We start from the raw sequence: 25,819 nt of genomic DNA on the forward strand, positions 1-25,819 counted from the left end.
CATAGCCAGCTCACAATACAATCTAATTAGCATTTGTATACCAATAGCTGGCTCTCACACTGTTGGGACATGCGTTTCAAGGTAAAGGATTTAAACACCCCCTCTTGAACACACCTATCAGGTAAAGGGATGAAGGGTTGGTTTCCCACATGGAGGTTTTTCTCTAACAGACATTGAAAGACAGAGGCAGATATACACACTTGCAGAGAGACATGGAATAGAGAGGTCATCCCCGCACAAGACCACAAAGATGCAGTTGCAAACGCCTGGAAAAAGTCTAAGTATCAAGCTATATAGCAACATACAAATGGATTAAGGACATAGCTTTGGTTAAACATATGGATTTGGCTTATATGGTTAAAAATATGGTTGTGGCGATGGTTAGAGATCCCAAGTGATTGTTAGTAGCAGACACAAACGTAATGTTTTTGTGTTTATAAATCCCTGTAAAACCTAGTTAAATTGTGATGTAAGTATTAAGGATAACCCTCTGGTGGAGGTTTCATTCACCAGAACAGGGGGATTGCCATAGATCATAAAAATATGGATATGATCATACGGTTTTAAATTATTGCAGTGACAATAACTCAGCGGAATGTACGTTTTTCTCAAACACCTGTTGTAATTTTGCTGTTTTACCTCTTGTGACCAGTAAGGACACTCACAGGTCCTAGGAGTAGTAGTAGTAAGGGAAATACACATCCATTTCCCAGCAGAGGTGGTAATGCCTGGAATTACTAAGGATTTCAATGAAAAAAAATTACATTTAAGGTTGTTTGAAAATGGTCTTATATTTAAAAAGGTTCCACAGGGTGATTTTCTGTTATTACTAAATTAATTGGGTATATCTATTAACAGTTTATATGTTTGGAATAGAAAGGAATTAGTTACATATTGACATGCCTGTATTATGTATACTAACATTTCTTTCTATTTTCTCTGAACATCGGAATGCAGGTCAAGGTAGATCAAAGAACCCAAGACTTCTCTGATTCTTCTCAACAATTAATGCTCAGCTTATTGTCAAGAGAAAAGGGGGAGTGTTATATGGGTATTTGAAGGTTTTATATGGGTATTTGAAGTTTGAAAATGTAAAATTTCCCAGATTAGGGATATTTTTTTTGGAGAGATTTATTGGAAATGAGAAAAGTAAAAGGCATTGTAAGAACTTGAATGCCACCTAGTGGAGAAAACAATTTAAACTTCAGTCTGTGACACTAGTCAATGTTAATGATATGTGATTTTTGGAAACTCCAATATGGAGCAAACAAAATTCTAAATTATCACAGTGGGTGGGAAGGGACAGCTCATGCTCGGAGAATCTGTTTTGCGTCCATATAGGGAAATCAAGTCAACCACAGGATATCTGAAGACTACAGGTGGATCGGATGGAAGACAAGATGTCAGATTTGGTAGGAAAGGTGGAGACATTCAAAAGAACGGATATCTCTTATATCTTATTTAGATGCTGATGAGGCCCAGCTGCAGACAGACGATATTCCTGGCAGATGACTACATGAACCCTAATATGATCGGACGGAACACAGATCATCCAAAACAGATGTTCAAGATGACAACACTCCAGATGAGTGCCCCCATCCCATTTGGCGAAGAGGACATCATAGGAACAACTATAGGCTTTTGATTCCAAATGTTAATAAAAATTAGGAAAGGGTTTGCCTCACATATGAAAGATTTTTTACCCTTGCATAATTCCACATATATACAAAAACAAGTTTTTTTCCATCCAGGTATGCGACGAAGTGGAGAACCATTAGTTCTCTGCCCTTTCATTACTTTTTACTTTGAATTGTGAAAATTACATTGTTATCATTCTCTCCAAACTAATTTTCTCTCTTTCACCACCTGTACGATCAACATACATAACACATACGCTAAAATTATGATAATACACACGCTTATGTCAGTTCAGCTGTCATCGAACCGACACAGGGGGAAATGTTAGAGTGTGTATATGAATATTACATTCTTATTACAGCTATATAATAATATTGATTACTTATTTCAGTCAGGGCACAGAAACCAGTTTACCAGGGTCATCGGCATAACCTTAGACGTAGCCAGCTCACAATACAATATAATTAGCATTTGTATACAAATAGCTGTCTCTCACACTGTTGGGACATGTGTTTCAGATTAAAGGATTGAAACACCCCCTCTTGAACACACCTATCAGGTATAAGGAGGAGGGGTTGGTTTCCCACATGGAGGTTTTTCTCTAACAGACATTGAAAGACATGGGCAGATATACACACTTGCAGAGAGACACTTGCATTGAGACACGGAAGAGAGAGGTCTTCCTCAAAGATGCAGTTACAAATGCCTGGAAAAAGTATCAAGCTATATAGCAACATGCAAATGGATTAAGGACATAACTTTGGTTAAATATATGGATTTGGCTTATATGGTAATGGTTAAGTCTGTATTGTAGTTAGTTATATCTATAGTAAGTGTAAGTCTGTAGCAAGTTTGTGTTATAACATGTGGTAGATTAATAATGTAACAGGTTTGCAGTGATTTGGTAAAGGAATTCATCAGTCTGTTAACATGCAGTAGAGTCTATAGTAATTTGGTAAAGTGATTTATAGTGGTATGTGTTGTATTCTTGTGGTTTAACTGTAACATGGTGTCGTTTATTTATTATTACCAGTTATTAATATAGCGCACACATATTCCGCAGCACTTTACGGAGAATATCTTACCATTCACATCTGTCCGTGTCCCAGTGGAGCTTACAATCTATATTCCCTATCACATGCGCACACACACTAGGGTTAATTTGTGTTGGGAGCCAATTAACCTACTAGTATATTTTTGGAGTGTGGGAGGAAACCGGAGCACCCAGAGGAAGCCCACGCAAGCACAGGGAGAATATACAAACTACACACAGTTAGGGCCGTAGTGGGAATCGAACCCATGACCTCAGTGCTGTGAGGAAGTAACGCTAACAATTACACTGTCTGAGCTTCCCCATCGTCTGTGCTGCCCCACAGAATTGCTAGTTAGAATTAAGATGAAACTAGTTGAAATATTGCAAACTGCAGAATATAAAATTTAGTTTGATGTCAGCTGGTGATTGTAGTTTGTTAAAGGAAAATGGTGACTGCCATGTGCTGTTCCCTTTTGTGATATGGGCCTTGAAACATGTGCTCCCCCTCCCCCCCATTGAACCATGTGCTAAACAATAGCCCGGCCTAGTGAATGCTGGCTGTATTAGATATTGGAATACTATAAAATGCAATGTTTGCCTGGTGATATCACACAGCTATGGTGTGTAAGAATGTACCAAAAATAGTTTTCAAGGTGAAATGAGTTCCACATCTGACTAATAGGTATTGTATCTGTGATAGAGCATTGAAAAGTCTATTTATGTTAGCAATCGGTATATAATATTCAACTTGCATATTTATAATAGTAGTCGGAATATCTGATGAAGTTGTTGTAAGGAAGGAGATGTAAGGATAGATACAGGTATGTGAATTAGCTATGGCATTTTATGGCATTATGGGAGTTTCAAAATGGAGGTTCCATGTGCTGTTCCCTTTGTGAGAAGGCCTGGAACCATGTGCTTAGTTATTTAAAGAGATGTAGTTTTATGGAGTTTTTCTCATATTTATAATGGAGTCTGCAGTCAAAATGGCTGCCAGCATGAGACCTGTAAACAATAGGAACATGCGGTCTAACATCCCCCCCACACAGAACATACAAACCCATCTCCCTCCATGCTTTCTTAGCAGTCATCTTTCTCTCTCTCTCTCATTGCTGATTGTATTTGATTAATGTTTTATGAGATATTGTACTATAGAAGCATTGATTTGATTAATATAAATACACTTTACTTACCACATCTTGTGTGCAATATTCTCATTCATATTAAATTATTCTAATGATCCAACGGTATATAAATCTAGGGCAACACTCTGCGAGTTCATATATATATTAGAATATGTTATTTAATGATTAAAATAGAATATTTGCTTCCAAAATATGAGGGTAAAACTGGCAATTGCCTGCATATACAAACAGGGAAACAGAACAAGCAAAGGAGGGAAAATAACCTACCCCTTAGCAAAGTTCATATACTTAGACAGATATTTAGGCCTACGGGCCACATGCAACACACCATCCAATGGTGCTTGTTTCCTTCGGTTACAGCCTTTAAATAATTATAATAAAAATCTTCCCAATTTGCTCCTGATGGCATCACTGGGAGGTGAGGTAATCATAGCTGAGCTGAATTAACACCTGTTCACAGTTTTCTCTTAATGATTGGCTGCTCCAACCCTTCCCAAGAAGGTTAGCAGAGAATCATCATGCATGCACCAATTCCCAGCTGAATGTGAAATTTGTATTGTAGGTAGACTGTGGAGAGCAGAGCAGTCTGGTAGCAGCATGAGAAGCGGAGCTGACAGAGATACAGATTATGGCCAAGATTGGGAGGTAAGGGCAATACCCATGTGCCTGCTTCCATACATATAATTTCTGTTCTGCAGCTTGGAGCCTTGGCACTGCACAGACATCCCAGGTACACCTCAGAAATATCCATATAAACTACATGTCATGAACTCTGTATACACTCTATATCATTAAAGTTTTATTGATAGGTATTGGTAATACAAAATATTTTGTGTGCAGCCCTAGATAACATACTAAAATTTGTTGTGACCCCCAAGCTGAAATAATTGCCCACCGCTGGGACAGAGGCTCCTGCCAGCAGATACACAAACTTTTGTGGAAGCAGGACATTTAAAAGAGAGATCAACCCTTGGGAACAAGGGCTATAGAGTCAGTACAGGACCTCTTTACCTCTACAATAGTAATTTAAAGTATTGTAAAGCCTCAGAAATTGCACTGCACAAACATAATATTAGTTTTGAGTCCTCTACCATCCAAACAGTTGCTTTACAAAACTGAGTGGCATTTGAATTTGTGTTGGCCAAGCAGCGGAAGTATCGGTGCAGTCATAGGTAAGAAATGCATGTATCCCTGATAATTTAAAGATATTTTTAAAATGCAGAACATATTGTTGCTGCAACATTCCATAGAAATAATTGTTGGTGTTTAGTTGCATTAAGTTACAATATATATATTATGGTGCTATCTTTGTATTTCATTATTAATTGTATAGTGATACTTAAATATGATGAGCAATAAAATATGCAAAATATAGCTTTGAAACATTATCCTAATGTTAAAGTAGACATGATTTACTTGATCAGAAAATTAAGTAAATAAACTCATGAGTGTATTGCACGATAAAGTGCTGTTCTACAAAATGAGAATCGATGTGGTGTCGAACATTGGGCACTCCCTTATAGCTTGCTCATTCCTTTTATGTATAAATGTATGTGAACAATGTTCTACAATATGTTGAATCAAAAGGACATATCTTAAACACAGTGATCTTATCTTTTATGTGTGCATAGATTAGCATAAACATGAGACATACATCATATGGTCTTTGCAGTGAAACAGATTCACATCAGAAGGCTAAGCATAAACTGATATAGCAGATAATACATTGAGGCAGATGTAATAAGCTCTGGAAAGTGATTAGTCTGCTCCTGTAATTTTTCAGTTTATCACTTTCCAATTTATCACTTTCTAGAGCTTAGCACATCTTCCCCAATGGCCGATTGCTCAGCACGCACAAGCATAAAATAATACTGTCCGGAAGAAGCAGTTAGCTAAATTACCTTAAAGGCAAAAGGATAAAAAGCTTATATTTGCAATCTTGATAAGAAAATCTGCATTTATATATGCACAGATTAAAAAAAGAACATTCACAAAACATAAAACATTTAAATGTAATACGACATTGGTGCCAAATTGGCCACCTTTTCCAGACAGTAAACAGGGGGAGCCCAGTTGCTATGAATAAGAAACTCCGGAAATCTCTTAGGACTCCAAGTCTGTGTGCTGGATGCATGGTGCAAGGCTACCTCAACCTACGCATTTCGAGACCCTGGTGCCTTTTTCAAATGGTTCATTTTTGCAACTTTTATAAATGGGATACATTAAAATTACTCTATAGTAAGTTTTAAGTGTGTATAAAACAGTCTGTAAAATAATGGGAAAACACACTTGCAGCTTCCATCTTTAACTTCAAAATCCCCTTTCCCAATATTACTACAACCAACCCACAAAGTACTGGGTAGATGTTACTATTTAAAAACCTTTAAATACATTATAATTCATTGGGAGGGTAGTCCCAGGGGTACTACACTGTTTCCTGACATTTTTGCCTTAAAATAAGTTGGTTTTTTTCCCCTGACTTTTCACCTACTCTGAAGGTGTAAGGTAAAATGCACAGTTAATTAAATTGAGATTCTTGAATAGCAAAGTCTCAAAGCCAAGGGTTTTTAAACCACATTAAGCAATGTTGGCCAACTCACAGTTAATTTAAATATCCCTCTTAATGGTTAACCACAATATTAAGAAGGCACTTGGCCAGACTAAGAGGATTATAGGATAAGTTCTGTTTTTGCCCAAGTTTCAAATGGTAGTGGGACATCTATATGAATATTGTGATAAACAACATTTACATATAAAAAATATACAGATCCAATGAATGATATTAAGTCGCCAAGACACAGGGTGTACAAGGAGAAGCACAGACGATCGAGTTTCCCACAGTCAGTGGTATAAATGGAAATACAAGTGTCCTCATATATCTAGTCTCTTTGCACGTTAAACAGCCCTTCAAGTCGCTTCATGCTGTCTCGTCACTCGGTAGCGCCGAGTGTCTTTTTGTGCGACTTTTTGACCTTCAAATGAGTCTTATTCGCAGAGCGATGCAAATAAGTAGCACAAGCAGCTTCTGCTGATTAAAATGATATGCAGCATATGCAACAATGATATCTGCATGCAAAATGCTACGTTACAGTGTCAGCAGATGTAACACTGTAATGTAGCGTTTCGCATGCAGATACACCCGCAGTCACACACAGAACACAGGCATGTTGCATATCATTTTAACCAATAGAAGCTGCCTGTGCTATTGTTTCGCAGTGTGAATAAGACACATTTGAAGGTAAAAAGTTGCACGAAAAGACGCATGGCGCTATCGAGTCTCACGGAGCTCCAGCGTTATGTTTAGTGCACTGAGGCTAGATGCATGTGGACACATCTGTATAATGAGAGAGATTGGGTTAAAGAGCACAAGTAGTTAGCACAGAGGAGGAGTAAAGCTCACAAATTTCCGACTCAAACGTCAGAAGGGAAAAAGAGTGTACAGGAAAGGCCGGTGTGGTGCTGACAGTGTGACATACCTAGTATTCTCCCACTTAAACAACATAAAAGCAGTGGATGGAGTGGCCAAAGTTGGACAGTGCAGATCTCCATCAGAAGAGCCCAGCAGTACTGCAATTTTGCTACTTGCTTTCTGGAAAAACAAACTATCGGCAAGGTGACAATTCACATTTTACCACTGCAAGTGACTGCTACCAATGTGACTTCTTGTGGGAGTTTTAAATTAGATTATTATATGTGCATGTTAAACGTCCCTATAATAAGGGTTTCTATAGTAATGCAGTTAGCAGATGAAGTAGAGGGAAGGAAAGCATTACAGTGCTTTCTTTCAGAGAATCAACAGAGAAAACCTATGGAAATGGAAGACTAGAATTGCAAAACCCTGGAAACAAGGGCACATATTTATTGCCACTGTAATATAAAAAAGTTACCTGCTGTGGAGGAAGACACTGAATTTTTGGCACTGCACCATATGCATTCAAAATTGCGTCTTCAATCTCTTTCATCTAAAAGAGAAGTGTTTGTCTTATTACTGGATTTCTAGTTTAATGCTCACTTTGACTTATAAAACAATATCAACGATAACTTTGTTTTATACTGTATAGTAATTTACTGCGTTAGTTTAACAAGAGCTTTGCAGAACATCATTTTTTGGACCTATCAATTTACGTACAATGTACAGAGGCACAGCACAGCAAGATACTATTTGTTATTTATTCATTAACTTATATAATGTCCAGCATATTCTGTTGCACTTTAAAATTGGGAACAAACTAGTAATAAAATAAGACTGGGGAATAACAGACAGACAAGAAGGTAAGAGGGCCCTGCTTGAAAGCTTACAATATATAAGGAAATAAGCATTAATATACAGGCATAAGTGAGAGATATTGGTCCAGCTAGATTGAAGAGGTACTTAGTGGGCTTTATGATCCAGTCACACAGGAATGCTAGCCTAGGGTCAGCAGGATGTGAAGTTAAAGAAAAATAAAATATGTAAAGTTATGTGTGGAGTGTATAGAGGGGATGTAATTGGGTAGGGTAGCTTATGCGAGTGGTTCTGGAATTTTATAAGCTTGTCTGAAGAGGTGAGTTTTCAGGGAATGCTTGAAGACTAGAGGAAAGTCTAATGCTGGGTACAAACTGGCAGACATATTGGCCGATCAATTGATCGGCCAATGTATCGTGTGCCAGTCGGCCAGTGTGTACCAGCGATATGTGTGTGAATGACGTAGTTCACAGACATATTGTGTCGGCTCTGCTGCACAACCGATGGCAGATATATCTGTCCATCGTGCAGTGTGTACGGACGGTCTGCCACCTGCCCGTACACTTGCAGCACAGGCCTGGGAACCCGCGGCTAGGTGAAAAGATAGTTGTTCAGTGTGTATGAACAACCATAATCTGCAGATATATCTGTCAGGTGTGTACCCAACTTTATTGTGTGGGTGAGGGCATTCCACAAAGTGTGTGCAGCTTGAAAAATGTCCTGTAACTGTGAATGGTAGCAGGTAATGAGTGTGATACTAGCTTAAACTTAGAATTATCCTCAGTAGAATTAATAGAACATAGATGCTGTAAACCATGCTTGTGGTCTGCTTTTCTCATGAACAGCATGTCCCATAAAAAAACATTCATTAGTACTTCCAGAAAGTCAACAAGGCTGGTATTGTTAAAAAATGAAGGCAATGGGGGCCATTCAATTAAATTAATGGCTGCGATTTGCCTGCATTCGGACCATTTCTCCAGCAACTAGCGACTACTGAAGAAACAGATTTTCTATCACAGCCCATAGATGTACGCAGGAAAAACTGTTATGTTCCCCTACTGTAATTCTCAGCAATGTGCGCATTCACACACCACTAAGAACTGAAACTCTCTAAATGGAATTGATATAAAACACAATCTTGAAACCAATAAAATGCTCAGAAGGTAGGTTAAATAATGTTAAATGAACTATTCATTTATGTCTACCTATCCATGGGATGTAGAATTCTTAACTGATACTTTCAATCTATGTGCAATTTAACAACGGTTTACAGTATCTTAGATGTGTTGTAAGTTAGAATATGTATCCTTTTGTAGGACAACAGAGTATGTATTTAGGCAAATACCTATAGCACTAACACTTTTAAGACCAGAAGTGGATTACAACTTTATGAATAGCCCATTTTCATGGATTTGAAGTGTTGGTTTCTTAACAATTTTTAAAATTCTAACCAAACAAATTTTTTTTGAGACACAAAAGTAAGGTTTCTTTTGGCAACATATTGGAATAGACTGACGAAAAGTAAAAAGTTATTAGCTAGGGAAAAAGACAAAAAAAACATATATACTGTACTTTTCCAATGCTAGCAAATAGATAGTTTTCCATAATTAGAGCACTCTGGTCCAAACAAATTACCTTATAACATATCTAGGTATATTTATCCCAAGCACAGAATACAAAATATGTGAACTTTTAGGGCGGGATTCAATTAGCCGCGAAAATTACAGTGCAAGGAAAAGTGCTAATAGCCTCAGACTTTTACGGACAGAGTTATTCAATTATAAACCCTTTTCCTCACGTGGTTATACTGCGCCTTATCCCATAGATTCCGGGATATGGAGAGCTATGGATTAACGCATTTGTGGCACCTGCAACAAGGACACTTACTGCAGATTTCTGTTCGAGCCTTCCTTAGAGCTGTTGCCAGGGGCTGGTTGGCAAATTTAAGACCGGGGGGGCAAGCCCACAGCACTGGCCCATGAGTAGCCAACCGTTCAAAGGTGGTTTAACATATAAAGCACATGGGCTTTCTCTGCCAATAAGGCCAGTTCTTTTTATTGACAATTACAGTATTGTGACAATAAAAAAAGAATCCCTTACCACCAAAATTTATAAGTAAAATATTGGCAGGATGACTATTTCGGTTTCATAAAAAAAAAAAATTATCATCCAGTTTTTTTTTTAACTCTAACAGAAAATTAAATTATTCAAAAATAATAAAAAATGTAAATAATAAAAAAAAATGCTGTATCTGGACAATAAGGGCCTGATTCTGAGTCGCATGCATTTCCATTGTCGGGCACAGGGGAGTTATTTTTAGCAACTGCGCATGCGAACTGATGCTGTTGCGATAGGGTCAGATGGTATAAAAATGGGGTGGCAGAGTGATAGGCGTGTCTGGGCGGTGACCTGAAGTTAACGCAAAAAGAGGTTATGTGAGTTTTGGGGGGTCATCAGTGAAAGCTGCTGCGTCCTCAGATGCAGAGCCGCAGCTTCTCTAGACTGAGAACTGTGCTCAACATAGGGCAGGTGCAAGTGTCAATAGTGCGCCGATGGCGGCATGTCAAGAATCACCAGTGGTGTTACAGTGTGCAGAAACACTAAGGGTAATATTCAATTGGGCGCGAGGTTTAGCGAGGTATAAAACCTCGTTCCTAATTTTGGAACACTGCGGGTATGAGCGCTCCCGATACCTACGGTATCCACCGCGTTAAAATAATAAAAAAAAAAAGAATTCATCACTTACCTGCCTGGGGGTCTCCCCGGCTCCGGATGGCCTACCTTCTATCTTCACACTGGAGAGGGGGCTGCTGGGAATCCCGGGGGCTGTTGGGAGGCTCCAGGGGCTGGTAGGAGGGGCAAGGGTGCTGAGAGATGAAGTTCTCCCAGTGCCCATTCCGGGGGGGCTACAAAGACACTGGACATACACACACACACCACTCATACACACACACTTAGAAACACACACACGGACATACTCACCCTGCTGTAGAAGACCCGGCTTCCGATGCTGGATACAGAAGAAGATGCAGAAGACAGCGCTGCAGAAGGTAAGTAATTAAGGACTAGTTAAGCTAACTGGAAACTTCCAATTGCTTAATTAGTCTTCAGGGGGGGTGCCGCCTGGTTCCCAGAGCATGTCCCACTGATTTTTCCTAAAAATACAGATTTTAGAAAAAATCACACTTGCTCTGGGTTTGCATGAAAAAAAAAAAAACCCATACAGTCAAAAAATAAAAAACCCTGCACCTAATTGAAGGGCAAAAACCATCACCGGTGCGGGATTTTTGCAGTTCATGCACCCAATTCAATATGCCCCTAAGAGTGGGCGTCTTAGTGATTGCACAGTCAGGCGCATGCTACTACACCCCGGGAAGGGCTGATACCGGCATTTGCATATTATTGCTTCTGCGACTCCAGCAACATATGCATGAGCACACGCAGCAGCATCCACCACTATGTAATTTTTGGTGTGAATTCAATTTAACTTATAACACACTATAGTAGAAATTCTACTTATGCGCATGAGGTCCTTTGATTGAAATGTCCAGAAATTATCTGTTCAGGTATATATGTAGCGCAGCTGCATCCCAGCTCCCAGCCACGGAGCGACAGATTCTAGAGGTAAGCAAGTTGAAAGGAGAGCGAACTCGTGAAAAATAGCAATTTTACTTATAACAATTGCTCACTTACTTCAAAGTTTAAAACATTAAAAACTCCACCATGGACGGTCCTCCAGATCCTGGTGTAATCGACAGGCCACGCTGCAGATAGCAATTCAGTGGACTGCCGCCCGCTCTGGGAATACCGGATGACGTCACATGTCCACGTCAGTAAGCCACTCCTGGGTCTGTCGATTACACCAGGATCCGGAGACCCATCCATGGTGGAGTTTAATGTGTTAAACTTTGATGTATGTGAGCAAATGTTATAAGTAAAATTGTTATTTTTCACATAATCACGAGTGCACTCTCCTTTCAACTTTCAATATATATATATATTTATGAGTCCTCCATACTGCCCTCTCAGTCACCACAGTAACAGTTGTCAGTGCCAGCAGGTACAGTAGAGTGTGCCACACAGACAGCCATACATTAGCCCCTCCCAGTGCTGCAGACAGTGGTTGCTCCCACAGTGTACGGCACCTGCAGTACTAATACCAGGGGCAGTGTGGATGGAAGAGGATGATGGGAGACATGGACGTCACTGCAGCAGGAGGGATAGAAAAGTGATAATAAATGGGGAGTCTAGGGAACACTCACTCATGGGTCTATATGTATATATCCAAAATGGAGAAGGCCACGGTAGGAGTTTGGAACTAAGGAACATAGGGTCTTATTCAAATAGCCGCGATAATTTCGCCACCGATGGCGGAATCTTGTTTCCGCAGTCATCGCGTGTTTTGGTTGCGGAAATTATTGGGCTACTCACCCTATTCAGTTCCAAAAGGACGTGAAAACGGCAAGCAGCGATGTCGGAACAGGCGGAAAGTGCTGTCAGAAATGGGGAAATTAGCTTGAACCCCCAAAAAAGGTGCACTAACATTGGGGATCAATGTAGATGTCACCGAATAAGCCTAATAAAACTGTTTGGGGTACTTGAGTTGTTTCAATAGCTTCAAATTAGCATCTTTGCACAAGTGGTGAAGAATGGCATAAATCAGTATTTTTTGTTGAAAATAAGAAGTCCTGTCAAATTTGGGGTACTTCAAAATGGGTGTAAGCATATTTTAAAGTCTCTAAAGTGAAGTTTAAAAAATCGTGAAAAATCCACCTGTTGCAAGCACATGCAATCAAAAAAACACCTTACCCCTGTTTGCAGACCCCCAAAAATCTATTTTGCTACTTTTTATGTTTGAACCACAACTTTGTACTTTCGCCCCCTTTTTCAAAGTAATTTTTTGGGGTGTTCCTAATTTTTTAGGGATTTTTTAATGCAGTTAACCTTTGGTGGGCTGTCCCAATGGTGCTGAGTGGTTTCCCCACCTTTGCATCCCAAATAGGCAAATTCTGCACTACTTTTCCGCCTACTTTCAAAGGCGAATCTTTTCCGCCTATTACATTGCATTGACTTTCCGTGTATGCGAAAAGTCTTTCTAATTGAATACGGTGTAAAGTTTCCGCATGGCGAATTTACGTCATCCGCGAAACTTTTCCGCAGATTCCGACTTTTCACCTCTAATTGAATAGGGGCCATAGTTTGTTGCTACTATCCTAGTGCTGCTTCCCTTGGTAAGTGGCTACAGCCTGGCCCTAGAGCCGGGAGCCTTTCGCACGTCGCTGATATCTTCTGATGACCTAGACAGCGGGCATCAGGAGAGAGTGCATTGTGCCCGGACACAGGAACAGGAGGGGAAGGAGCGGAGCAGCATTGCCACTGAAAGTTACTCTGTGGCGACGGGTCGCACCTGGCCCATGACGCTACGCAGTGTCTGGGGGAGTGTACTGGCTCCCGAGTCTCATTGCAGGAATGCAAGTAAGAGCCTGGTGGGGAATCATGTGACCGCGGCTATCACCAACAGTCAAAGTCGGAATGCAGCCGCGGCTGCAACAGAACAACACACTGGACCTCCAGGGCCCCTTTGCTGTGTGAGGAGGCAGCCCGCGACGATCGGCAATGAGTGGCACGGGGGGCACATGGCACCCTGCACCCCGCTACTGGCTCATGGCTTCGCCCACAATAAAATCATTTCTGACATTTTTTTTTTATTTGAGTTGTTATTGTTGTATTGCTTTGCATAGGGGTCTGTCACGGGAGTGGCCCACGTGACCAGCAGTGCTATGCAGACTGGTTTAGCAGCACCATCACCCACCACACACACTGTGTGCCCTGTGCACATACTGCTATGTAACCTATCCTATTCAAATGAAAGTGGTCCCAAAGCACCTCTCCCCCACCCCTTACCAGCTGCGCACATGGTGCCACAAATAGCTCTCGCATTGATGATGTTTTTGTTCTTGCTCAGCTTTAACTTGACCGATCGAGAAGAAGCAAAGTGCAGGTTATTTCTAGGAGTTTCCACTACAAAATTATGTATAAATGCATGTGCTCAGTTACAGATCAAGCGCAGTGCTGAAAAACTTGGTATCTTGTCACAAAATGGATTTGTATTATGCAATTGACTTTACAAGTGGTGCAGCGGATATGGTCTAGAGATGGAGAGACTGATGGCTACGCTGGAATACTTCATTTTCAAGGGTTTCCTCAAGTGCATGTGCCCTTTGGGCTGCAGGATCAGCAGGTGAATGTCTGGAGGATGTTTTACTTATGTACAATTGGAGTATCTGCTTTTGTCTGAAATATGGGAGGCAGAGGATAACTATTGGTCCATACCTGGCACCTGACGAGGAGGGGCAAGAGCACATGGTGGGTACATATGGCAGGATCTTAGGGCATTTTGGGGACAAATGTAGAGGTCAATTATAATGAGGCCTATAAACAGTTAGGTAGGACCACACATTTATTAAGTGATGTGTCACTGGGACCCTCAGCGGTACCACTACCTAACAACTGGTTATCAGATAATTGTTTGATTTTACAGAGAAGGCACTTCAAAGCAATAAACAGTCTTCAATCCTGAGAGAAATACAAATAGACATCATATTTTGAACATCAATCCAATGCTTGAACCCAAAAGACTAAGAGGCAAAAACATTCAGGAGATTTTCGCATAAGATGAAAGCTCCTTTTAATACTGGACTCACTAGAGACAATGCTACAGATGTGTCCTGCTACCATGCATAGCGTGAGGCATGCGCCCGCAAGCGGATACGCACACAGTGTTCACACCCGTGCCTCCATAGGATTGCATGGTGCGATCGCAGTGAGCGCCATAGTGTACCGCAGCATATGCTGCTGCGAGTAACCGCATGGCGCAATGCTTGCGCACGTTTGCGGCGTAATCGGTAAAGATGCAGCAGGACACATCAGCATGGCAGAATAAAGGATTTAGAAATCCCATTTCCTAGGTAAGATCAGTCCCTTTAAAATGTAATTCACTTAAAGGTCCCCCCAGGAGCTGAATCTTCAAGTCCCAAAACTGGAGAGAATTCAGGACAGACATGGTGGTGGGAGCCATAAACCCACCAAAATACCTACAGATCTCTAGGACACATTAAAAATGTTCACGACTCATTCAATGAGCACATCACTATTTACATTAAAAGAAAATGCAACAAAATGCTTCGGGATCCATTGTAAATCAGGACAAGTGTGAAGTTTTCTGGATGAGGGAGGTGAAGAATTTTGCCTCCCGGACAGCCTCACCAGTGCTAACCACCAGATAAAAATTGTAGGCGTCCAATTTGATCAAGGCGATTACATCAGTGCAAACTGGATTAAAAAGCTGGAGTATGCAACCAGAAGAGTAAAGCGCTGGAGTGGGTGGAAGTTCACTCAGAAGTAAAGGGTTGACTTGTGCAAAACCTACTTGGCCGTAGGGTGTCAGATTTAAGGGCGCTTTCCTGTCGCTCAGCATTTCTGATCTTTTATCAGGACAGGGCTGTTCTTCGAACTCGTCCTGACTTCCTTTCCAAGGTTGTTTCTCATTTCCATATTAATGAGGAAATCGTAGTCCCGGCCTTCCAATCACCACACCTCTCGGCCGGTGAGGCCTCCTTGGATGTGGTCCGTGCTCTCAGGATCTACGTGGACCGTTCAAGTTCTCTTCGGAAAACAGATTCCCTATTTGTTCTCTATGCATTCCACAAGAGGGGCTGGCCAGCTAACTAACAGACTCTGGCCAGATGGCTTTGCATGACTATCTCACAGGCTTACACACAGACTGGCATTCCTGTGCTGGCTACCATCTCTGTTCATTCCACTCGCTCTGTGGGACCCTCGTGGGCAGATCGCTGAGGCGCCTCAGCTGAACATCTTTGTAAGGCGGCCACGTGGTCTTCTGTCCACACCTTTCTTAGGTTTTATGCCTTCGATACCTTTTCCTCTCAGGATGCTTCATTTGGACGCAGGATACTCTCAGCTCAGGAGCGTCCCCACCCTTGAATACTGCTATGGGACATCCCCACGGTATCCCTGTGGATCCCTATGGACCCTGAAGAAGAAAATGAGAGTTATGGTAAAACTTACCTTTGTTAACTCTCTTTCTTCGAAGTCCATAGGGTCCACAGGTCGTCCGCCCTGACGCCCCTGGCTTCTCTCGGTTTGGTTTCCTGGTCACCGGTTTCCCTTCTCTTTTATGTGAGAATGTGTGTACCAGTCTTCCGTCTCTCCTCTCCTCCTCCTGCCTTGGGCTTGTTAAACTGATTCGCCTCAAACTCATGGGCGAGGTTTAAGGGGAAGGGACCGTTGCATCCTGGCAGTTGAAATCTTAACTGTTTGGTGTCCGATCCTTATCCACCACCTACACCCTTCAATCAATGTGGTCCAGCTTATGTGCTTTGGTTTTCTTCTTATTGTGGGGAAACAGAATAAACCTGGTCAAGAGATTTATAATCTACAGAGGGCAGAGGGGGGGGACTGGATATAGTGAACCACGTAGTGTTTTTTGTGACCTTTCTAAAGATGAACATTGGTGGCCTCTTCTTAGAGACCCCCCCTCAGTGGGTAGATGGTTTTGGGGAATGGGTGTCTCCTTTCTTTGGAGCATGGTTAGATGGTGGCCGAGTGACAAGTCTTCGGGCAAGGAGAGGCTACCTCCCAATCTACGTGGTTCAGTGCCTGATGGTAATAGGACGATAGGGTTTGAGGGTGGGAGAGACAAGAGATCTCGATAGGAAGGAGTTGGGGAAGAGGGTCTTACAAACTCACTTCCATGTCCCATTGGCCCTGAGGGATTGCCCAGGGGACGTATGTTCGGAAGGATTATCTCTAATTAACTCTCAGAGGATCCTTTTGAAATATAAAGACATTGCCAGGCTCTCCTTCCACGATGATCGTGGTTGTCCACGGGAGGAATGCCTAGGAGAGGAGGAGACCATGGACCACTTTTTTCCTCATTGTCCTTTTAATGTGGGGGTTTATAAAGCAATGTCCAGAGCCTTAGGTATCCCTTGTCTTTCGGGGCTGACTTAACTGGTATGGACTTATGGGGCATTCAAATGATATGGGGATTTTGAGTTGAGCACTATTCTTATAGTTAGCTTATAACGGTGCCAGGTATCATTGAGAGGTAACGTTCTTCCCTGCAGAGAGGTGGTGGGCCTAATTCTGCACGAGGCAAGATTGATAAAGAAATTGGAGAGGGGGAAGTTAGACGCTGTCACTTGATCCCAATTATGGTGCCAGCTGAAACCCCCTTAGTGGGTGGTGGATGATTTGCTCCTTTTCAATCTTTAAAGGCTGTCTTTTCACATTTTTCTCGTAAAAAATTGGATGATTTTTGGTTTCGAATGGCTTTGCATACATTTTTAGGGCTATAAGTATCCGCTAGTAATTTCTCTTTATTGTGGGTTTCTTTTGTCTTGGTATAAAAGGATGGTGTATGGGTATGAATGAGAGAGAATGGGAATGTATGGGGGAATGCATGGTGGTGGAGTGAATGAGTGAGTGTATTGAGGCATGGAAGGTGTGTGGAAATAGAAAGGGAAGAGAGACAGGGAAGGGGGAAAAAGTTTAAAGTAAAGGGCAGGATATAGATTATGTTGAGGGTTAAGTTTTATGTTGAATTTGCAGTTGGGTAAGAGTAAATTAAACTCAAGAAGGAAATTAATTACTTTCTTTTTCTGTTACGATTATGTTTCTGAGATATTGGAATGTAAATATTTATTTATTCTATTTTATGGAAGTTTTTTTCTGTGAATTTTTATGTAAAATGGCTGCAAGCTTTAATAAAAAACATGGCCTTTATCTGAAACAAAATGTATAAATTCGCATTGCCATTTACCTGGTATGTATTTGATGGTTTGATTCCAGATTTTACAAGAACACTAAAAAAGAATAGAGAACATAAATATGAGTTTGTCTTTAATAAAGTATCCATAAACAGAGAACAGATGTTATTTTCCACATAAAACTTTGAAATGTGCTCAGTCCTCTGACTGTTATGGAAGAAACTTACCTCTACCTGGGATGACTTTTCTACTTGTTTATTGGTCCAGATAAGATAGTAGACACTGTAAATCTACAGCATCAGCAACACTATTATGGCCAGGCCATTGTAATGATAACAGAGTGCTCCTTTAGTAAGCCTATTTTTCTATTTGATTTTTTATAATCCTCTACTGTACAGCTATAAAACCAACAAGCATTCAGGGCGCTGTCAATTATTACACGTTCAAATGGCATATATCAGTAAGCTAATTAACATAAAATCACATAAAAAATAATAATAATATGCAAATATTCACATATTACACAAGAAAAATGTTCCTATCAAAAGATTATATATATTATTTTATATGCATAGAGAGTTCTTTACTCCAAAGTCATGTGTTCAATCTGTACAACATAATTTAATCAGGTCTGTAGCAATTTCAGCAAAAAAATTATATTTGAGTTGTTTAATATCCAATCTCCAAACATCTATATCGCTTTAGTTTCCAAATATAACTTGTTTCATAACATGATTATTTCCTGAGGAAGCTGCTGAGCGAGTAGGCAGAGAAACGCGTAGAAGTTACTTTGTATCTTGTAGTGAGGACAACAGACCAGTCACCGTAAAAGTCCAGGGCCGAAGCCGCGAGAACAACAAGGAGCGGTGGTGAGAAATACACTTGATCCGGCAGCAGTGTAAAAGTGCCCTGACTCAAACACAGGGGATAAGGCGCTGAATTGCACATGCTGCTCAGGGATATAGCGGACATCTGCTTGCCTATGTTAAAAGCTTCCCCCCTTCTGAGAAAAAGTTCATAAGTGGCTGCATACTAAAGGTACCTAATTGCAGGGGACCGGAGACTGTTAGTCTATACATAACAAACAGCTGTTATATGTCCAATTTTTTTTTGCGATACACACTGTGTTCTATTGGAAGGACTAAACTTTGTTATCTTTAATCCTTTAAATTATTTTTCCTGCAAAGGATCATTTGTGGTTGCACAAAGAACGTTACATTGTGGATAATTAGAGACTTTTACAAGACAGCTGACATTTGTGTCTTTTATTTGGATACACAGCGCACCTTATGGAAAGGATTGAATTCCGTTTTCTGATCTAACAAATCATGTTATGAAACAAATTATGCTTGGATATTAAACGACTCAATTGCCATTTTTTTACTGAAATTGCTACAGAACTGATTAAATTATGTTGTGCAGATTGAACATATAACTTTGGAGTAAAGAACTCTCTGTGCATTTAAAATAATATATATAATCTTTTCATAGGAACATTGTTCTTGTGTAATATGTGAATAATTGCATATTATTATAATTTTTTATATGTGATTTTATGTGAATTAAATGACTGATATATGCCAATTGAACATGTAATAATTGACAGCGCCCTGAATGCTTGTTGGTTTTATAGTTGTTGGTATAGTGAGAGGTATAATTCCCACACTGAATAGTATATATTATGTTAAGACTGGAGCCCTGGAAACCAATTATTATTTATCTGAGAGGTTAAGCGCCAGTTTTTCTTGATTGGTACTTTGGATTTGTTTTACTCTACTGTAAAGCATCAATTTTGTTTAAATGAAAGAAACATAATGTATTATTTAAAAACAAAGACAGAAAAAAATAACACAAAAATAGCCACAATGATAAATGATACAAAGCAAAATAGAGTGCATTTCAATGGTGTGTGTTTAATTTGCTCTAATCCACCCGGGATCTGGTCAGTGCGGGATGTCGTCGCTTAGAATGCTGGCACCGGAATCCTGACACCTATCAGAATCCTGGGCCAGCATCCTGACGGTAAGTACTGGGCTTAAATCGAGGGTTAGAGGTTAGGCACCAGGGGGAAAGTTAGAATTAGGCACTAAGGGGGGAGGAGGATTAGGTTTAGGGTGCGTGGTGGGGGAAGGTTACGTCTTGCTGACCAACAGCTGTTGATATCCTAACCCTGTCAGGATGCCGGCGTCAGGAACCTGAGCGCCGGGATCCCGAGCGCTGGCATCCCGTACCCAACTAATGGTGCATACACACAAAGACTTTCTGTCCAAACATCCAACTAGTTGATTGGTTCGAATTAAAATCTGGTAAGGTATGAAACCAAATGACAATCAGCAATTTGCTCCCAAATGCCGGAAAATGGATAAAAATTGTTGTTTGAACAAATTGTTTAGATCACAGGTTCTCAAACTCGGTCCTCAGGACCCCAAACAGTGCATGTTTTGCAGGTTTCCTCACAGAATCACAAGTGAAATACTTAGCTCCACCTATGGATCTTTTAAAACTGGTCAGTGAGTAATGACTACACCTGTGCACCTGCTGGGTGACCTGGAAAACGTGAACTGTGTGGGGTCCTGAGGACCGAGTTTGAGTACCACTGGTTTAGATCAAACATTTAACAAACTTGTCTGACGACCATTTTCATCTGTTTTCTGGCATTTAGGAGCAAATTGCTGATCATCAGTTACTCCCATACGTTACCAGATTTTCATTCCAACCAATCAACTAGCTGGATGGTTGGACAGAAAATCTTTATGTGTGTACCCAGCTTTAGACTAATGCAATATGAACAGCAGTGGTGTAATCTTTCTAGGCAAGGCATATACCCTCTCGAGAGAAAATGATTGTGCTGGGTCTTTTTCCATTGTTACATAGAAACATACCATTTTATGAAACATAAGAACCACTTTGCTCATATAGTCTGCCCTTGTTTAACATTTTGGTAACCTCAACCCTACATGATCCTTAGTTCTTTGTAAGGATATTCTTATGCCTATCCCAAGCAGGTTTCACCTGCTCTACTTTCTTAGCCTTTACCACCTCTGATGAGAAGCTATTCCACTTATCCATCAAACTTTCCGTGAAGTAATCTTTCCTCAAATTTCCTTTGAACCTATATGTCCCTCCAGTTTCAGCGCATGTCCTTGTGTTCTTCCTTTGAAGAATGCTTCCTTCCTGTACCTTGTGTGATAGAAGCACTGGAGAAGCTAGGGATGGCATGTATGTGTGTCCCAGATTCCAGTAATATGTATTTTAACCCCCAGGAAGAGTCTGTTTTACAAACAGATCTGAGTGTCAGCTTTGGTGAAAAGCCGGAATGGGTCCTGGGGGTGTGGATGTGAGGAGAGGGAGGGCTTCCTCCACAGGCCACTCCGGGTGTTGGGCCTTCCAGCCTTTGAGCAGGCTAATTAAGGAATACACCTGGGAGTGGCTCAATATAGCTGTGTAAGAGTTTTGATGCATGTCTCACACAGCCTGGGGAGAACCAACACTGAGGTTTTGTTCAGAGACACTGGGACCTTTTGAAAGTGCTGTGTTTGTGGTAAGGCAGTAGGCCCTGCCACTTGTAGAGAGGGAATAACCTGTCTATTTAGTGCCCAGACGGGCTAGGATTTATTTTATGTTTGGTTTGTTTGACTAGAGTTGCACAATAAAAACTGGTGCGACCAGCTTGCATGAAAACACAAGACTGGAGTGCTGTTTCCTGGCTGCTATGTGTAAGGAGGTGTCCACCTACCCCAGGAGAGGGACCCCTACCCCGATCATATCACACTTGTTAAAACCCTTGATATATATGAAAGTTTCTAATCATGTCCCCTCTTTTCCCTTCTCTGCTCTAAACTATACATATTGAGATATTTTAGTCTTTCCTGGTAGATTTGTGATGTAATCCTTGCACCATTTTATTTGCCTTTTTTTGTACAGCCTCTAATGTATTTATATCCTTCTGGATATATGGCCTCAAGTACTGAACACGGTATTCTAGATGAGGCCCTATCAATGACGTACACAGTGGCATTATTACTTTCTTCCGGCTACAGATTCCTCTCCCTATGCAACCAGGCTTCTGACTTGCCTTTCTCATTGCTTTGTTACATTGCTTACCTGCCTTTAAGTCACCTAAAATCGTGACTACTAGATCCCTTTTCGCCTTTTTGAGACTCACGTGCATGATTTTTGCATTTTTTAGCATTAAACTGTAGTTGCAATGTTCTTGACCCTTCTAGTCTACCTAGATCCTCCATCATTTGCATTTTTTTGTGTCATCTGCAAAAAGGCATCGTTTCCCTTTAATATTGTACCATTTGCAAAGTCGGCAACAAAGATATTAAAAAGCATTGGGGCTGCGGGGGATAGATCGAAAGATCTCTCTCCTGTACCCATAGGTTTACAGTAGTTTACTCATCTGAAGATGGTACAAACTACCGGTACTAAACTCCGAAAAACGTAGTCCCCATTAATAATAATTGGGACTGCAATCTGGAGTGCTAATCAGCACTTTGCTGGAGATTTCTGTGAAATCTCCTGCATTGTGCTTTTAGTACATAGGTACACTACATAATATCATGCAGAAACTACAGTTTCTGCATAATTTTATGTAAAAAACTGCTTGAAGAATAGACCCCATTCTCTTAAGAATTATAATCCCCCATTTCATTTTCTCCTTTCACATATATACTTTTAAAAAGTTTTGTCCCCATTACCTACTACCTGGGCCAATTTCTCCTCAGCTTGTGCCTTTGCACACCTGATCATCATCTTAGCTTCCTTCCATCTGACAAGATACACCTCTTTGTCTTCATAATTCTGAGACTGCTTATATTTCCTAAATGCCATCTTTTTTTGCTTTCACACTAGTGGATACTTCTTTTGTGAACCATACTAACTTCCTTTTCCATGTGCTTTTCCTAACCCTTTTCATATACGCATGCAGGGGGAGTTTCTGAGCACCCAGAAACCCCCCCTGTATGCCAATCAGTAAGCTGTGTGCGGTCCGTACTACACAGTAACAAGCACACTGCCGCCGGGTAGCTCTACATAGGGGAGCACTGTACATGGGGCACTGCATAGGGGGCACGACTGGGGGCACTGTATAAGGGCACTGCATAGGGGGACCATAACTGGGGGCACTACATAGGTGGGGCACTGCATAAGGGGCACTACTGGGGGCACTGTATAAAGGGCACTGCATAGGGAGACCACTACTGGAGTCACTGTATAAGAAGCACTATTGGGGGTGGAGTGTCTTTAATAAATCATTATGGCTGTATTTGCCTGCTGCATTCATGTAGTTAGTGATAGAGGTGTGTGTGTGTGTGTGTGTCAGCCAGTGTGTGTGTACCCGATCATAGGCTGAGTGGTGTATTTTACTGTAGTGGTCCTAAATTCTGTGAGAGCTGTTTCTATCTATCTTCATATATATTGAGGCTGATGGGTCCAAGAGTGAGGTATCATCTAATAATCTATCTCCTGAGGAATGCAAAGCCTTACGGAATTTGAAAAGTGATAAGAACATTGTTATTCATATGGCAGACAAAGGAGGTGGGATAGTGGTACAAGACCTGATTAATTATAAGTTGGAAATTCTTTCACAATTGAATAATGAACTGGTGTATGGCAAATTAGAAGATGACCACACTGCAGCTTTCAAAAAGGAGCTTGACGGCATTTTGAGTCAGACGGTGGAATGTGGCATTATTTCCAATAAAATCGCTGAGGGTCTAACACAGGATTTTCCAGTAACACTGTTGCTGTACACACTCATAAATGGCTGTCCAGACCCCTGGGCCGCCCCATAATTGCAGGCAATGTTTCTCTTTATTACAGAATTTCCCAGTTTTTGGACTTCCATCTTCAATTTGCTGTACAGGATGAACATACATTTCTTAAGGATACAACCTCATTCTTAAAATTACAAGAATGGAATATGCAAGCAAACAATTGGCTGCTATGTACGGTGGATGTGGTAAGCCTTTATACCAGCATTCTAGACCAGACTGGGCTTGAGGCAACCAGACGTTTGATTACTTATAATCCACATTATAGAGGACCAGATGTTCAGTTCTTCATCAAGCCCTTAGAATTAACTTTAATTAGGAACTATTTCCTTATTCATACAAAGACTGGGCTGCGCAATGGGCTCATGCATGGCCCCCAGCTTTGCCAATGCCTACATGTTCGACATTGAGAAGGATGTAATTTTTACAATCCCGAAGAGTGCGAGTAAGATCAAAGGCTATACTCGTTACATAGATGACATTTTCCTACTATGGACCGGTACCAGGGAAGAATTTGTCTCTATGATGGAGGACATTAATGGGACTGATCATGCCGAAAAATTTACATATGAAGTAAGTGTCTCTTCGGTAAATTTTTTGGACGTCCCGATTAGTAACCATAAGGGATCCCTAACTACTTCAGTATACTACAAGCCTACGGATAGGAATACGTTCCTGGATGCTAGAAGTCACCATCCAGAATCACTCAAACGAGGGTTGCCATTTTCCCAGTTTTTGAGGGTGTACAGCATTTGTAGTGATCGTGCTGATGCCGTTAAATGAATTTATATACTTTTAACACATTTTTGGCAAGAGGGTATAGCCCCAAGTTATTGAGATCAGCAAAGGATAGGGTCTTATCACTTCTGAAGTCCAGTACCCTTACACCTGCTTCTAAGAAAACGATAGAGGACAATGTGATCTGGATAAATTAATGCAGCACAGCGACTCATCAAGTCGTCAAGGTGGCCAGAGAAACATGGCCTTTAGTAAATCAGGACCTGACCTACCGGCTCTAAGCAACAAACATCTGATGCTGTGTTACAAAAGAGGTCGTAACCTCAAGGATATTTTGGTCCACAATGATATTACGGGTCAGGGTGCACAAACTCCTGTGCATTTTCTTTACAGGAAACCTGGAAATTTTAGACGATTGGGCTGTACCACATGTAGGTACCTTGATACAGGTGATACCTTTACCCACCCCAGGTCCGGTAAGAAATATAATATAAGATTTTCTCTCACATGTTCATCTCACTTTGTGATATACTACATTAAATGCCCTTGTGGCTACCTTTACGTTGGTAAAACATCCAGGATGTTTAAAGAAAGAATGACTCTGCACAGATCCTCCACGTCTTCTTTGAGTGCCGGGTCGTTGATGCTAGGTACGTGCTTTAATGATGTCATAGTGCCTTGGCTGGCTGAGTTGGTCCCGTGCACGAGGTGAATTGTACTGCTATAAAGGTATAAACTCACTCGGGAGTCCGAGTAATTTTTTCTATAATTGGATTTATATGTAAATCTCCTGGAGTGCCATCCGCTGACAGCACTGTATTAACCTAAACTTGGAGAGGCACCCGGAGTGGTTGTTCATTGTTATTGGAGTGCCGGCTACTCTGGCTATTTATCTACAATATATATATACATATATATATACATATATATATATATATATATATACATACACACACATATATACAGTACATATATGTAGATATATTATATATATATATATAGTACAAAGCAGAGGCACTCACGGGTCTTGTAATAGAAGAATGTGCCAACAACCGTGTTGTTTTTTTCGACGTTTCAATCACCAAAGACTTCTATCAAGAACAATCACATAAAGAAACACACATACCTTTATACAGCACAATCTCCATGAGGATCATCTGGCACAGCCTCAGTCTGTCTCCGGGCTAGTGACGTCACTCACGTGCGTCCAGCACGATGCCGTGTGCGCGATGACGTCATGCGTCTCCAGCGCTTTCCACTGTGCAATGACGTCAGTGCCCGGGTGTCAGACATCGGGTCCCATATGGAAATGTGCAGCTTGAATCAGCTGTGCATAAAAAATAGTGACAATCAACATGTAAATACCGGGCCAAGTGTACAGCCCACAAAGTGGCACCTGGACACATGAAAACCACATACCACATGTTCAGACATAACACAAATAAGTGAACATAAAAAAAAGACAAAGAAAA

The 25,819-nt window shown here is 40.9% G+C and overlaps 1 protein-coding gene across 2 annotated transcripts in view; it reads right to left on the bottom strand.

Moving 5' to 3' along the window:
* The window catches only part of RNASET2 (ribonuclease T2), a 214,086-nt gene that overhangs the window by 24,405 nt on the left and 163,862 nt on the right, over positions 1 to 25,819 (bottom strand). For both annotated transcript variants that reach the window (XM_088481578.1, XM_088481577.1), the window contains exons 8-9: positions 17,886 to 17,928; positions 7,704 to 7,778 (exon numbers count right to left, since the gene is read on the bottom strand). In XM_088481578.1, the coding sequence (XP_088337704.1) occupies positions 7,704 to 7,778; positions 17,886 to 17,928 (118 nt within the window). The remainder of the gene's footprint in view (positions 1 to 7,703; positions 7,779 to 17,885; positions 17,929 to 25,819) is intronic.

The sequence above is a fragment of the Taudactylus pleione genome, unplaced genomic scaffold (assembly GCF_031769625.1).
Source record: "Taudactylus pleione unplaced genomic scaffold, aTauple2 ptg000275l, whole genome shotgun sequence".
NCBI lineage: Eukaryota > Metazoa > Chordata > Amphibia > Anura > Myobatrachidae > Taudactylus > Taudactylus pleione.